The 12,500-nt window shown below is 42.9% G+C and overlaps 2 protein-coding genes across 5 annotated transcripts in view; one reads left to right on the forward strand and one right to left on the reverse strand.

Moving 5' to 3' along the window:
* Nucleotides 1–47: 47 nt before the first annotated feature.
* On the reverse strand, nucleotides 48–11,127 carry LOC143277899 (leucine-rich melanocyte differentiation-associated protein-like). The gene is made up of 6 exons (XM_076582857.1): nucleotides 11,008–11,127; nucleotides 9,582–9,774; nucleotides 6,710–6,849; nucleotides 5,900–6,020; nucleotides 4,638–4,731; nucleotides 48–828 (listed from the first exon to the last, which is right to left on the reverse strand). The coding sequence occupies exons 2-6, from the start codon at nucleotides 9,710–9,712 to the stop codon at nucleotides 775–777; spliced, it is 540 nt and encodes a 179-aa protein (XP_076438972.1). The 5' UTR covers nucleotides 9,713–9,774; nucleotides 11,008–11,127; the 3' UTR covers nucleotides 48–774.
* Nucleotides 11,128–11,297: 170 nt separating this feature from the next.
* Nucleotides 11,298–12,500, forward strand: part of LOC143278066 (uncharacterized) — a 45,426-nt gene continuing 44,223 nt past the window's right edge. For 3 of the 4 annotated variants that reach the window (XR_013053821.1, XM_076583086.1, XM_076583089.1), the window contains exon 1: nucleotides 11,840–12,297. Coding sequence is in view for 3 of the 4 variants with exons in the window: in XM_076583086.1 (XP_076439201.1) it covers nucleotides 11,959–12,297 (339 nt within the window). In the remaining variant the exon portion in view is untranslated. Of the gene's footprint in view, nucleotides 11,593–11,839; nucleotides 12,298–12,500 lie in introns of those variants that run through there. The other variant, XM_076583088.1, reaches the window with a different exon arrangement.

The following is a 12,500-nucleotide window of genomic DNA, read 5'->3' on the forward strand; positions in this document are numbered from 1 at the left end:
GACATGTAACACGTGTCACAAAGCCCAACAACAGTCCTGTCATGTAACACGTGTCACAACGCCCAACAACAGTCCTGTCCATGTAACACGTGTCACAACGCCCAACAAGTCCTGTCCATGTAACACGTGTCACAACGCCCAACAACAGTCCTGTCCATGTAACACGTGTCACAACGCCCAACAACAGTCCTGTCCATGTAACACGTGTCACAACGCCCAACAACAGTCCTGTCCATGTATCACGTGTCACAACGCCCAACAACAGTCCTGTCATGTAACACGTGTCACAACGCCCGACAACAGTCCTGTCCATGTAACACGTGTCACAACGCCCAACAACAGTCCTGTCCATGTAACACGTGTCACAACGCCCAACAAGTCCTGTCCATGTAACACGTGTCACAACGCCCAACAACAGTCCTGTCCATGTAACACGTGTCACAACGCCCAACAACAGTCCTGACATGTATCACGTGTCACAAAGCCCGACAACAGTCCTGTATGCATCACGTGATCACACGATCCAGGAACAGCTTTCTGTGACACAGCCTCCACACAGACACAGTGACTTTGTTGCCATGGTAACCCATGTATAGACCACGAGGGGGTGGGGGGGACATCCACAGTCACCATGGAAACGCGTTACCGGTAAGATGTGAGCACGGTACTGAATGTGTTGACAACGGTGGTGGAAGGTGGGAGGAGGGGCAGAGGTCAATGCAAGTCTCCGTGGATACGGCATCACCAAGGTGATGTTACCATGGTGACGGATGTCTAAAACATGGCACTTTGCTCCAGTTTTGCGGCCTGACGATTTTTCCTGCGTGCCTGTAGTGGACATAAAGTGCACAGTGTTAGACATGCTGTGATGTTGATGGAAACATACTGTGCACTGTGTTAGACATGATGTGATGTTGATGGAAACATACTGTGCACTGTGTTAGACATGATGTTGATGGAAACATACTGTGCACTGTGTTAGACATGATGTTGATGGAAACATACTGTGCACAGTGTTAGACATGATGTTGATGGAAACATACTGTGCACAGTGTTAGACATGATGTTGATGGAAACATACTGTGCACAGTGTTAGACATGATGTGATGTTGATGGAAACATACTGTGCACAGTGTTAGACATGATGTTGATGGAAACATACTGTGCACTGTGTTAGACATGCTGTGATGTTGATGGAAACATACTGTGCACTGTGTTAGACATGATGTTGATGGAAACATACTGTGCACTTGGCTAGACATGCTGTGATATTGATGGAAACATACTGTGCACTGTGTTAGACATGATGTTGATGGAAACATACTGTGCACTTGGTTAGACATGCTGTGATGCTGATGGAAACATACTGTGCACAGTGTTAGACATGATGTGATGTTGATGGAAACATACTGTGCACAGTGTTAGACATGCTGTTGATGGAAACATACTGTGCACTGTGTTAGACATGCTGTTGATGGAAACATACTGTGCACTGTGTTAGACATGATGTTGATGGAAACATACTGTGCACTGTGTTAGACATGATGTGATGTTGATGGAAACATACTGTGCACTGTGTTAGACATGATGTGATGTTGATGGAAACATACTGTGCACTGTGTTAGACATGATGTTGATGGAAACATACTGTGCACTGTGTTAGACATGATGTGATGTTGATGGAAACATACTGTGCACTGTGTTAGACATGATGTGATGTTGATGGAAACATACTGTGCACAGTGTTAGACATGATGTGATGTTGATGGAAACATACTGTGCACAGTGTTAGACATGATGTTGATGGAAACATACTGTGCACTGTGTTAGACATGATGTTGATGGAAACATACTGTGCACTGTGTTAGACATGATGTGATGTTGATGGAAACATACTGTGCACTGTGTTAGACATGATGTTGATGGAAACATACTGTGCACTGTGTTAGACATGATGTGATGTTGATGGAAACATACTGTGCACTGTGTTAGACATGATGTGATGTTGATGGAAACATACTGTGCACAGTGTTAGACATGATGTTGATGGAAACATACTGTGCACAGTGTTAGACATGATGTTGATGGAAACATACTGTGCACGATGTTAGACATGATGTGATGTTGATGGAAACATACTGTGCACTGTGTTAGACATGATGTTGATGGAAACATACTGTGCACTGTGTTAGACATGATGTTGATGGAAACATACTGTGCACTGTGTTAGACATGATGTTGATGGAAACATACTGTGCACTGTGTTAGACATGATGTTGATGGAAACATACTGTGCACAGTGTTAGACATGATGTTGATGGAAACATACTGTGCACTGTGTTAGACATGATGTTGATGGAAACATACTGTGCACAGTGTTAGACATGATGTTGATGGAAACATACTGTGCACAGTGTTAGACATGATGTGATGTTGATGGAAACATACTGTGCACAGTGTTAGACATGATGTTGATGGAAACATACTGTGGACAGTGTTAGACATGATGTTGCTGGAAACATACTGTGCACAGTGTTAGACATGATGTTGATGGAAACATACTGTGCACAGTGTTAGACATGATGTGATGTTGATGGAAACATACTGTGCACTGTGTTAGACATGATGTTGATGGAAACATACTGTGCACAGTGTTAGACATGATGTGATGTTGATGGAAACATACTGTGCACTTGGCTAGACATGATGTTTGTCTTTCTCGTGGAATGAAGGGCACGGCAGTGCCAAAAGCCGACAGACACTCACCCCGCTCTCCATCCCCCTGCTGCTCACTCTCACCATGCTACAGTGTGTTCATTTAAACACTTGTTGTGCTGCCAAGAAAAATCGCACAACTCAAAAGGTAAGCTGATCTGCATGCAGGCATGCTAAATATTCTGTGTGAATTTACGATGTTATTGTGATAAACGCCTGTTTTCTTAGAGAGGGATTTAAACTTAATGATTTTTGCGATCATGTTTCTGCTTATCCTTCTCTTCTCTTTCTTCATTTATGTTTCGGCCGTTGCCGCAACAACCGCTATGTAAGAAAACATATTGTGTTTGGAGTCAATCTAAAGCTTATTTTGTGTTCTTTTTAGAAAACCACTTCTTTAGTCCTTATTTCTGATCCATCCGAGGAGATGATGCGCGAAAGAAACAAAGCAGATTTACCGCCGAACAAGCGTACAGCAAGTGCCGCTGGCGCGGCCTGTTTGTCAGCCGTGTTTATTTATATCCATGCCCTACTTCCTGGGTTCACGAACTTTCGCTGGGCCAACTGAAGTGCCAGCACTGAACACCCGTGTAACAACTGATTAACTAACACATGGTTGAGGACCTGATGGACTAACAACTGATTAACTAACACATGGTTGAGGACCTGATGGACTAACAACTGATTAACTAACACATGGTTGAGGACCTGATGGACTAACAACTGATTAACTAACACATGGTTGAGGACCTGATGGACTAACAACTGATTAACTATCACATGGTTGAGGACCTGATGGACTAACAACTGATTAACTAACACATGGTTGAGGACCTGATGGACTAACAACTGATTAACTATCACATGGTTGAGGACCTGATGGACTAACAACTGATTAACTAACACATGGTTGAGGACCTGATGGACTAACAACTGATTAACTATCACATGGTTGAGGACCTGATGGACTAACAACTGATTAACTAACACATGGTTGAGGACCTGATGGACTAACAACTGATTAACTATCACATGGTTGAGGACCTGATGGACTAACAACTGATTAACTATCACATGGTTGAGGACCTGATGGACTAACAACTGATTAACTAACACATGGTTGAGGACCTGATGGACTAACAACTGATTAACTAACACATGGTTGAGGACCTGATGGACTAACAACTGATTAACTAACACATGGTGGAGGACCTGATAGACCAACACCTGATTAACTAACACATGGTTGAGGACCTGGTTGACTAGCAACTGATTAACTATCACATGGTTGAGGACCTGATGGACTAACAACTGATTAACTAACACATGGTTGAGGACCTGATGGACTAACAACTGATTAACTAACACATGGTGGAGGACCTGATGGACTAACAACTGATTAACTAACACATGGTTGAGGACCTGATGGACTAACAACTGATTAACTATCACATGGTTGAGGACCTGATGGACTAACAACTGATTAACTAACACATGGTGGAGGACCTGATGGACTAACAACTGATTAACTAACACATGGTTGAGGACCTGGTTGACTAACAACTGATTAACTATCACATGGTTGAGGACCTGATGGACTAACAACTGATTAACTAACACATGGTTGAGGACCTGGTTGACTAACAACTGATTAACTATCACATGGTTGAGGACCTGATGGACTAACAACTGATTAACTAACACATGATTGAGGACCTGATCAACTAACAACTGATTAACTAGCTTCGAATGAACAAATTACTGTGTGTCTTAATCATAAATGACTGACAAACAAGTAATGATATCATAAAATCAAAAACTAAATTATCATCCAAACTGAGAATAAAGGTTTTCAATAACTGATTTTGCCAATGTAATTCACACACACACACACACACACACACACACACACACGCACTTACACCGTAGATGCGACTGGCCTCCTCCCTCTCCTCAATGCTGACTGGCTTGTAGTCCAACACTTCCAGTTTGGGGAGTCGGCTGATGACGTAGTACCTGTCACACACACACACACACACACACACACACACACACACACACAGAGTTATTGTTAATACTCTTAAATATAATTTCTGTATCAATAAGAAATATTTCCTTTAAAATTCCAGCAATCAGGCGATTTCTTCTGATCCTTCTGACTATTGACCAATCTCTGGTCTGTTTTGTCTTTCAAACCTTACAGAAAAACTTACAAAAGTCTTTGAATTGCCTGCTAACTACACCCACCAAGATCAGTGTGGTTTTCATGAAAATCTCTCTTGCCACACTGCTCTCATATAAAGCAGCGACAGTCTTTTGCAGAACATGAAATAAAATAAATTTACAGGTCTACTTTTAATTGATTTTGAAAAAGCCTTTGATGTAACCTGTGATTCATTGTCACTACACAAATTAGAAGTTTATAGATTAGCACCTTATTTTAATCTTCTTATAGAATCTTTTCATTCCAATCAGAAACAGTCAGAAACAGTTAATAATCAAATCTCAAAATTCACCTCTATTCAACACGGAGTACCACAGGGATCTCTCTTAGGGCCAATGTTATTATCTACTTATGTCAACAACTTGCCTTGTTTTGTTAGCGTTACCTGAAGTGCATGTAATGTTGCCTGAAGTGCATGTAGTGTTAGCGTTACCTGAAGTGCATGTAATGTTGCCTGAAGTGCATGTAGTGTTAGCGTTAACTGAAGTGCATGCAGTGTTGGCGTTACCTATAGTCCATGTGGTGTTGGTAGTGTTACCTAAAGTCCATGTTGTGTTACCTGAAGTGCATGTAGTGTTACCTGAAGTCCATGTAGTGTTGGCAGTGTTACTTGAAGTGCATGTAATGTTGGCAGTGTTACCTTAAGTCCATGTAGTGTTGGCAGTGTTACCTGAAGTCCATGTAGCGTTGGCAGTGTTACCTGAAGTCCATGTAGCGTTGGCAGTGTTACCTGAAGTCCATGTAGTGTTACCTGAAGTCCATGTAGTGTTGGCAGTGTTACCTGAAGTCCATGTAGTGCTGGTAAAATTATGTACTGCTGGTAAAGTTACCTGAAGTCCATGTAGTGTTACCTGAAGTCCATGTATTGTTGGCAGTGTTACCTGAAGTCCATGTAGTTCTGGCAGTGTTACCTAAAGTCTATGTAGTGCTGGTAAAATTATGTACTGCTGGTAAAGTTACCTGAAGTCCATGTACTGCTGGTAGGACCCCCCATTGAAGAAGCTGGGCGCGGCCTCATTGTTCATCATGGACAGAATCCTCAGGTTGGGGCAGTGAAGGGCCACTGTGGACACGAACATCCCTGAAACAACACATTGTTGTCTGTTGTCATCCCTGAAACAACACATTGTTGTCTGTTGTCATCCCTGAAACAACACATTGTTGTCTGTTGTCACCCCTGAAACAACACATTGTTGTCTGTTGTCATCCCTGAAACACAACACATTGTTGTCTGCTGTTATCCCTGAAACACAACACATTGTTGTCTGTTGTCATCCCTGAAACAACACATTGTTGTCTGTTGTCATCCCTGAAACAACACATTGTTGTCTGTTGTCATCCCTGAAACACAACACATTGTTGTCTGTTGTCATCCCTGAAACAACACATTGTTGTCTGTTGTCATCCCTGAAACAACACATTGTTGTCTGTTGTCATCCCTGAAACAACACATTGTTGTCTGTTGTCACCCCTGAAACACAACACAATGCAAGACACTCTCCAGTATATGCTGAGAGAGTGGGGGATGTAACTTGGGTAATACACTCTCCACTATAACCAAACTCTAGCCGTTGCCTCCTTTGCTGTTCTGATGGTCATAGTTGGACACGGCACACTATCACACACTGCGATACTGATGCAGATAACTTGGGCAAGACGCTGTCAATGATTATCAAATTCTAGCCCAGATAGTCGGGACAGCAGTTTGCCTCCTCTGCTGTTCTGACAGTCTTGGTTGAATGACTACCACACATACACTGCCATACTGACCCAGGTTGGTGATGCGGTTATGGTTGAGCCAGAGGGTGTGGAGGTGGGGGAGGGGGGGCAGCTTGACGTGGGAGGTCAGCAGGTTGTGGTCCAGCACCACGGTCTCCAGGGCAGGGAACTCCGCCAGACATCGCAGGTCTCTGAGACACCTCGTCAAGGACAGCCACACGGGGTAGGACACACAATACCGTTGTCGCTAAAGTTTCATGAAATATCTGCTTACTTTTTTTTTTATCTTATTCATTTTATTTGTTTCTTTATCTATTTATTCATAAATTTAACAATGAATCCATTTACTTGTTTATGCACTTTTTTTTTCTTCTTTTTTTTCTCACCTCAAGGCCTGGTTTGGGTTACGCTGCTGGTCAGGCATCTGCTTAGCAGATGTGGTGTAGCACATATGGATTTGTCTGATCGCAGTCAGGCCTCCTTGAGTAACTGAACTGAACTGTGCTAATTATCATTATGTATTTATAATCAGATATGTCACCATCAGTGAGACAAACACACACATAAGAACACACAACACTGTTGTAGCTAAAGTTTAGTTACAATCACTGTGTTCATTATAATCATATATTTATAATCATAATTATATGTCACCATCAGTGAGACAAACACACACATAAGAACACACAACACTGTTGCAGCTAAAGTTTAGTTGCAATCATGGTGTTCATTATCATTATATTTACAATCATATATGTTGTAGTCTTTTCAGTTCACAGCTGAGGCTTTACTTAAAGGGAGAAAACTCCTGAACACCCTGCCTGGCATCTGAAACAGATGCATGTGAGCAAGGTAAGTGCTAACAATCCACAATGATGTTGATGTTGATGATGATGATGATGATGATGATATGGATACTTACATAGCACCTATCCTCGGTCGGAGACCAAGCTCTAAGCGCTATACAAAAACAGTCATTTGCACAACGGGCTTCCTACCTGGCTAGAGCCGACTGACGGGCGTTCACCATTCGTTTCCTGCGTCATTCAATTGGGTTTCAGCCATGCACACATATACCCATACAGACATCTAACATTTTACGTGTCTGACCGTTTTGTTTATTTACCCCGCCATGTAGGCAGCCATACTCCATTTCCAGGGGTGTGCATGCTGGGTATGCTCTTGTTTCCACAACCCACAGAACACTGACATTGATTACAGGATCTGATCTTCTACTTGCGCAGACACACAAAAGGGGTTCAAGCACTAGCAGGTCTGCACATATGTTGACCTGAGAGATCAGAAAAATCTCCGCCCTTTACCCACCAGGCTCCGTTACCGAGATTCGAACCCAGGACCCTCAGATTGAAAGTCCAACGCTTCAACCACTCGGCTATTGCACCTGTCATGATGCAACAACAATGACAATGTGCAACAACAACAGCAGCAGCGACGCCACAAACACGACAAATGTCAGAGTCGGCAAGACACGCACACACACAAAGAATTCACAATTATGTTGTTGCTAGGGTCCAGAAAGTATGCACAACACCACACACATGACAAACGTCAGGGAGACAGAAAAACACATGACAAACATCAGGGAAAAAGACGCACACATGACATGACAAATGTCTGGGAGACACACACAGTACACACACACATGACAAATGTCAGGGACACACACAGTACACACACACATGACAAACGTCAGGGACACACACAGTACACACGCACATGACACACAGTACATACGCACATGACAAATGTCAGGGACACACACAGTACATACGCACATGACAAATGTCAGGGAGAAAGACACACACATGACAAACATCAGGGAGACACACACACACACACACACATGACAAACATCAGGGAGACAGACACACACACATGACAAACATCAGGGAGACAGACACACACATGACAAACATCAGGGAGGCAGACACACACACAACAAACATCAGGGAGACAGACACACACATGACAAACATCAGACACACACACACACACACATGACAAACATCAGGGAGACAGACACACACATGACAAACATCAGGGAGACAGACACACACATGACAAACATCAGGGAGACACACACACACATGACAAACGTCAGGGAGACACACACACACACACACACACATGACAAACATCAGGGAGACAGACACACACATGACAAACATCAGGGAGACAGACACACACACATGACAAACATCAGGGAGACAGACACACACACATGACAAACATCAGGGAGACAGACACACACACATGACAAACATCAGGGAGACACACACACACACACACACATGACAAACATCAGGGAGACAGACACACACACATGACAAACATCAGGGAGACACACACACACACACACATGACAAACATCAGGGAGACAGACACACACATGACAAACATCAGGGAGACACACACACACACACACATGACAAACATCAGGGAGACAGACACACACACACATGACAAACATCAGAGACACACACACACACATGACAAACATCAGGGAGACAGACACACACACATGACAAACATCAGGGAGACAGACACACACACACACATGACAAACATCAGGGAGACAGACACACAAATGACAAACATCAGGGAGACACACACACACATGACAAACATCAGGGAGACAGACACACAAATGACAAACATCAGGGAGACACACACACACATGACAAACGTCAGGGAGACAGACACACACATTACAAACATCAGGGAGACACACACACACATGACAAACATCAGGGAGACAGACACACACATGACAAACATCAGGGAGACAGACACACACATGACAAACATCAGGGAGACAGACACACACACATGACAAACATCAGGGAGACACACACACACACATGACAAACATCAGGGAGACAGGCCCATGGAGAAAGGATACACAATTTTGTTGTGGCTGAGGTCCAGCTCTGTGATGACAGCTCCATATTTCTCAGCCAGTCCCTGTGGCAGCTCTGTGATGTTCTGGTACGCCAGCGACCACCTCTGCCCCCGCCTCTCGCCTCCCTCCATCGTCCAGGCTGGGGAACTGTCCAGGGGTGATTCCTCTGGGGTCCAGGGTCTGCCTTAGGCCTCTGGTGGGGTGTTGGGAGGTCCAGAAAATGAAATTAGTGATTTTTAAAAGGTTTGGGGGCCTCTCTGGAAAACAGTAATTCACAGTTTCTTCTCAGACACCCCAAAACATTCATTTTTCCCAACCATTTTGTTTTTGTTTGTTTTTCCTCTGAAAAAAATTCTTATTCCTCTGAAATCAGTGACTAATTTACACACACAATAAATTAGTTCACACACAGAATAAATCACTTGACACACACATAATAAATCATTTGACACACACATAATAAATCACTTTACAGTGACAAATTGACACACATAAAAAAAATCAGTTCACACACAGAATAAATCACCTTACAGTGACTCATTTACACACACAATAAATCAGTTCACACAGAGATTACATCACTTTACAGTGACTAATTTACACACACAATAAATCAGTTCACACACAGAATAAACCACTTTACACGCATAATAAATCAGTTCACACACAGAATAAACCACTTTACACACATAATAAATCAGTTCACACACACAATAAACCACTTTACACACATAATAAATCAGTTCACACACAGAATAAACCACTTTACACACATAATAAATCAATTCACACACAGAATAAACCACTTTACACACATAATAAATCAGTTCACACACAGAATAAAGGAGGAGGATACAGAAAGCACAAGAAGGTATTTGTGAACTGTGCATGTTCATGTGGTGTGTGTGTGTGTGTGTGTGTGTGTGTGTGTGTGTGAAACTGAAAGTAGAGGAAGCAGGGGGCTGAGTGGAATGTAGAAGTAACTCGTCCTGTATGTTCAAAAGATCTATCATCAAATGACTTCAGCTTCAACTCTTCATGTGCGTTTTGTATTCTAAGTATTCAGATTGCTTTCAATACTAATAACATACACTTGCATATATATGTATAATAAACACACACACACACACACACACACACACACACACACACACACACACACACACACACACACATCGGTACCTTTTGTATATATTCCTGTGCAACATTAAACACTGACAATTGGGGTTTTAAACAAGAATACAATAATGAATGGAAAACTGTACACACGAAGAAATGAACAATGTTTTTTTTCTTTCTAAAACCCTTCATTAGCAAATTTCATGAACTAAATCAGTCATACAACTCGTAGCAAGACAGTATGGTTGATGATACGTTAATCTAACCACAAAAAAAAAGTCGATGACCATGCCAATTGGTAACTGACCTGGAAGTGACCTGAGCCAAGTGTCCACTTGAAAAGCAAGGTCAAAAGTTGTCGAGGAAGCTATCTTCACTTGTTCAGTTGTTGCACCCGATGTCCACACCGGCCATTTTGACAGTCACGTGACCAGATTGTCATGTGATTCTGATTGACTGACTCCACTTTGTTGTCACAAATATGTGAGTATGGTCAGTCTTAAAGTGATTTGAAACGGTCGGCTTTTCCAAAATAACATTTCAATAATTCGTTATTTTTTAATGTATAAAAATCGACTTCCGGTGACTGTCGGTATTGTAAACAACATGGCGTCGTGTTGCGAAAGTTCTGCTCGATGCAAAATTACATCGTTTGCTCCTGAAAACTAAGCTTCGTTCATGTGGCATTTGTGTCTTTAAAACGAGTCATCGACAATGATTTTGGCCAAACATGTTCTTACTTCACCCAAATTCCCGTGCCGTTGTGTAGCAACTTCCTTTGGTTGAAAAAAAACATTTGTGGTGCGCGAGCGTGAACCAAGGGGAACAATCGTGTGCTGTGTTATCATGTCACGGAAAAGACTTACCAACAAATCTGGATGCACTCATGCATGTAAGAACCAGGTTTAAAAAGAAACAAAAGCACGACATTGGAGAGAGACATGTACGTGTTTTACACCACAAATGAATTTCTCTTGCTGAGATAATAATGTATTCTGTATTTCGTACAGTGAATGTGTGAGATGAACTTAAGTCACACTATCATCTGTACCAGATCGAGTGAAAGAAACACAAGAATAAACATAACTTCCCTCACCCCCCCACCCACCCCCCTCCCGCCCCCTTCCAGTCCACTTCCATCCTTACACCACCATTCCCCAAAGCATGCTGCATCATGATCAAGATTGGTTTGGTAAGCAGTTTGCAGTTTGCTGAACTAAAAACCTAATATGTGACAGGTAACTGTGACTGATCCAACATGTCAGCACCACAGACAAACGGTGCAGGAAAAACCAACAAAAACAGCGCAGACATCCCTCAGTCCACAGACGCCCTCCAACAATCGCCGGTATGCAATCGTCGAGAACAGATCAGCCAGTCATTGCAGAATGTGAAACAGGAAGACACAGAGCCGACCAACGGGAGGAGAGTGGGCAGTGCCGACACTGTGGCCCACAGAGAGCGACACGCCATTGAGGAGAAACCGCCCAGACACCGCCGGTGTTACTCTCAGTCCATCGTATCGTCGTCTGCCGAGCAGGGGCTGGCTGTGCCTTCCTCACAGCAGTACACACGCAGCTACTCCGCTTGTGAGCAAGTGAGTGGACACAGTTAATACTCCACTTGTGAGCAAGTGAGTGGACACAGTTAATACTCCACTTGTGAGCAAGTGAGTGGACACAGTTAATACTCCGCTTGTGAGCAAGTAAGTGGACACAGTTAATACTCCGCTTCTGAGCAAGTGAGTGGACACAGTTAATACTCCGCTTGTGAGCAAGTAAGTGAATGCAGTTAATACTC

The sequence above is a fragment of the Babylonia areolata genome, chromosome 35 (genome assembly GCF_041734735.1).
Source record: "Babylonia areolata isolate BAREFJ2019XMU chromosome 35, ASM4173473v1, whole genome shotgun sequence".
Taxonomy (NCBI): domain Eukaryota; kingdom Metazoa; phylum Mollusca; class Gastropoda; order Neogastropoda; family Buccinidae; genus Babylonia; species Babylonia areolata.

What these genes read in the sequence shown, in the direction of transcription:
- LOC143277899 (XM_076582857.1), bottom strand. Translation starts at nt 9,712, where the DNA reads ATGGAGGGAGGCGAGAGGCGGGGGCAGAGGTGGTCGCTGGCGTACCAG. An exon ending in TAACCGCATCACCAACCTGG is followed by an intron (nt 6,021 to 6,709) that starts GTCAGTATGGCA and finishes GTGTTGTTTCAG; the next exon opens with GGATGTTCGTGTCCACAGTG. An exon ending in CAGCAGTACATGGACTTCAG is followed by an intron (nt 4,732 to 5,899) that starts GTAACTTTACCA and finishes TGTGTGTGACAG; the next exon opens with GTACTACGTCATCAGCCGAC.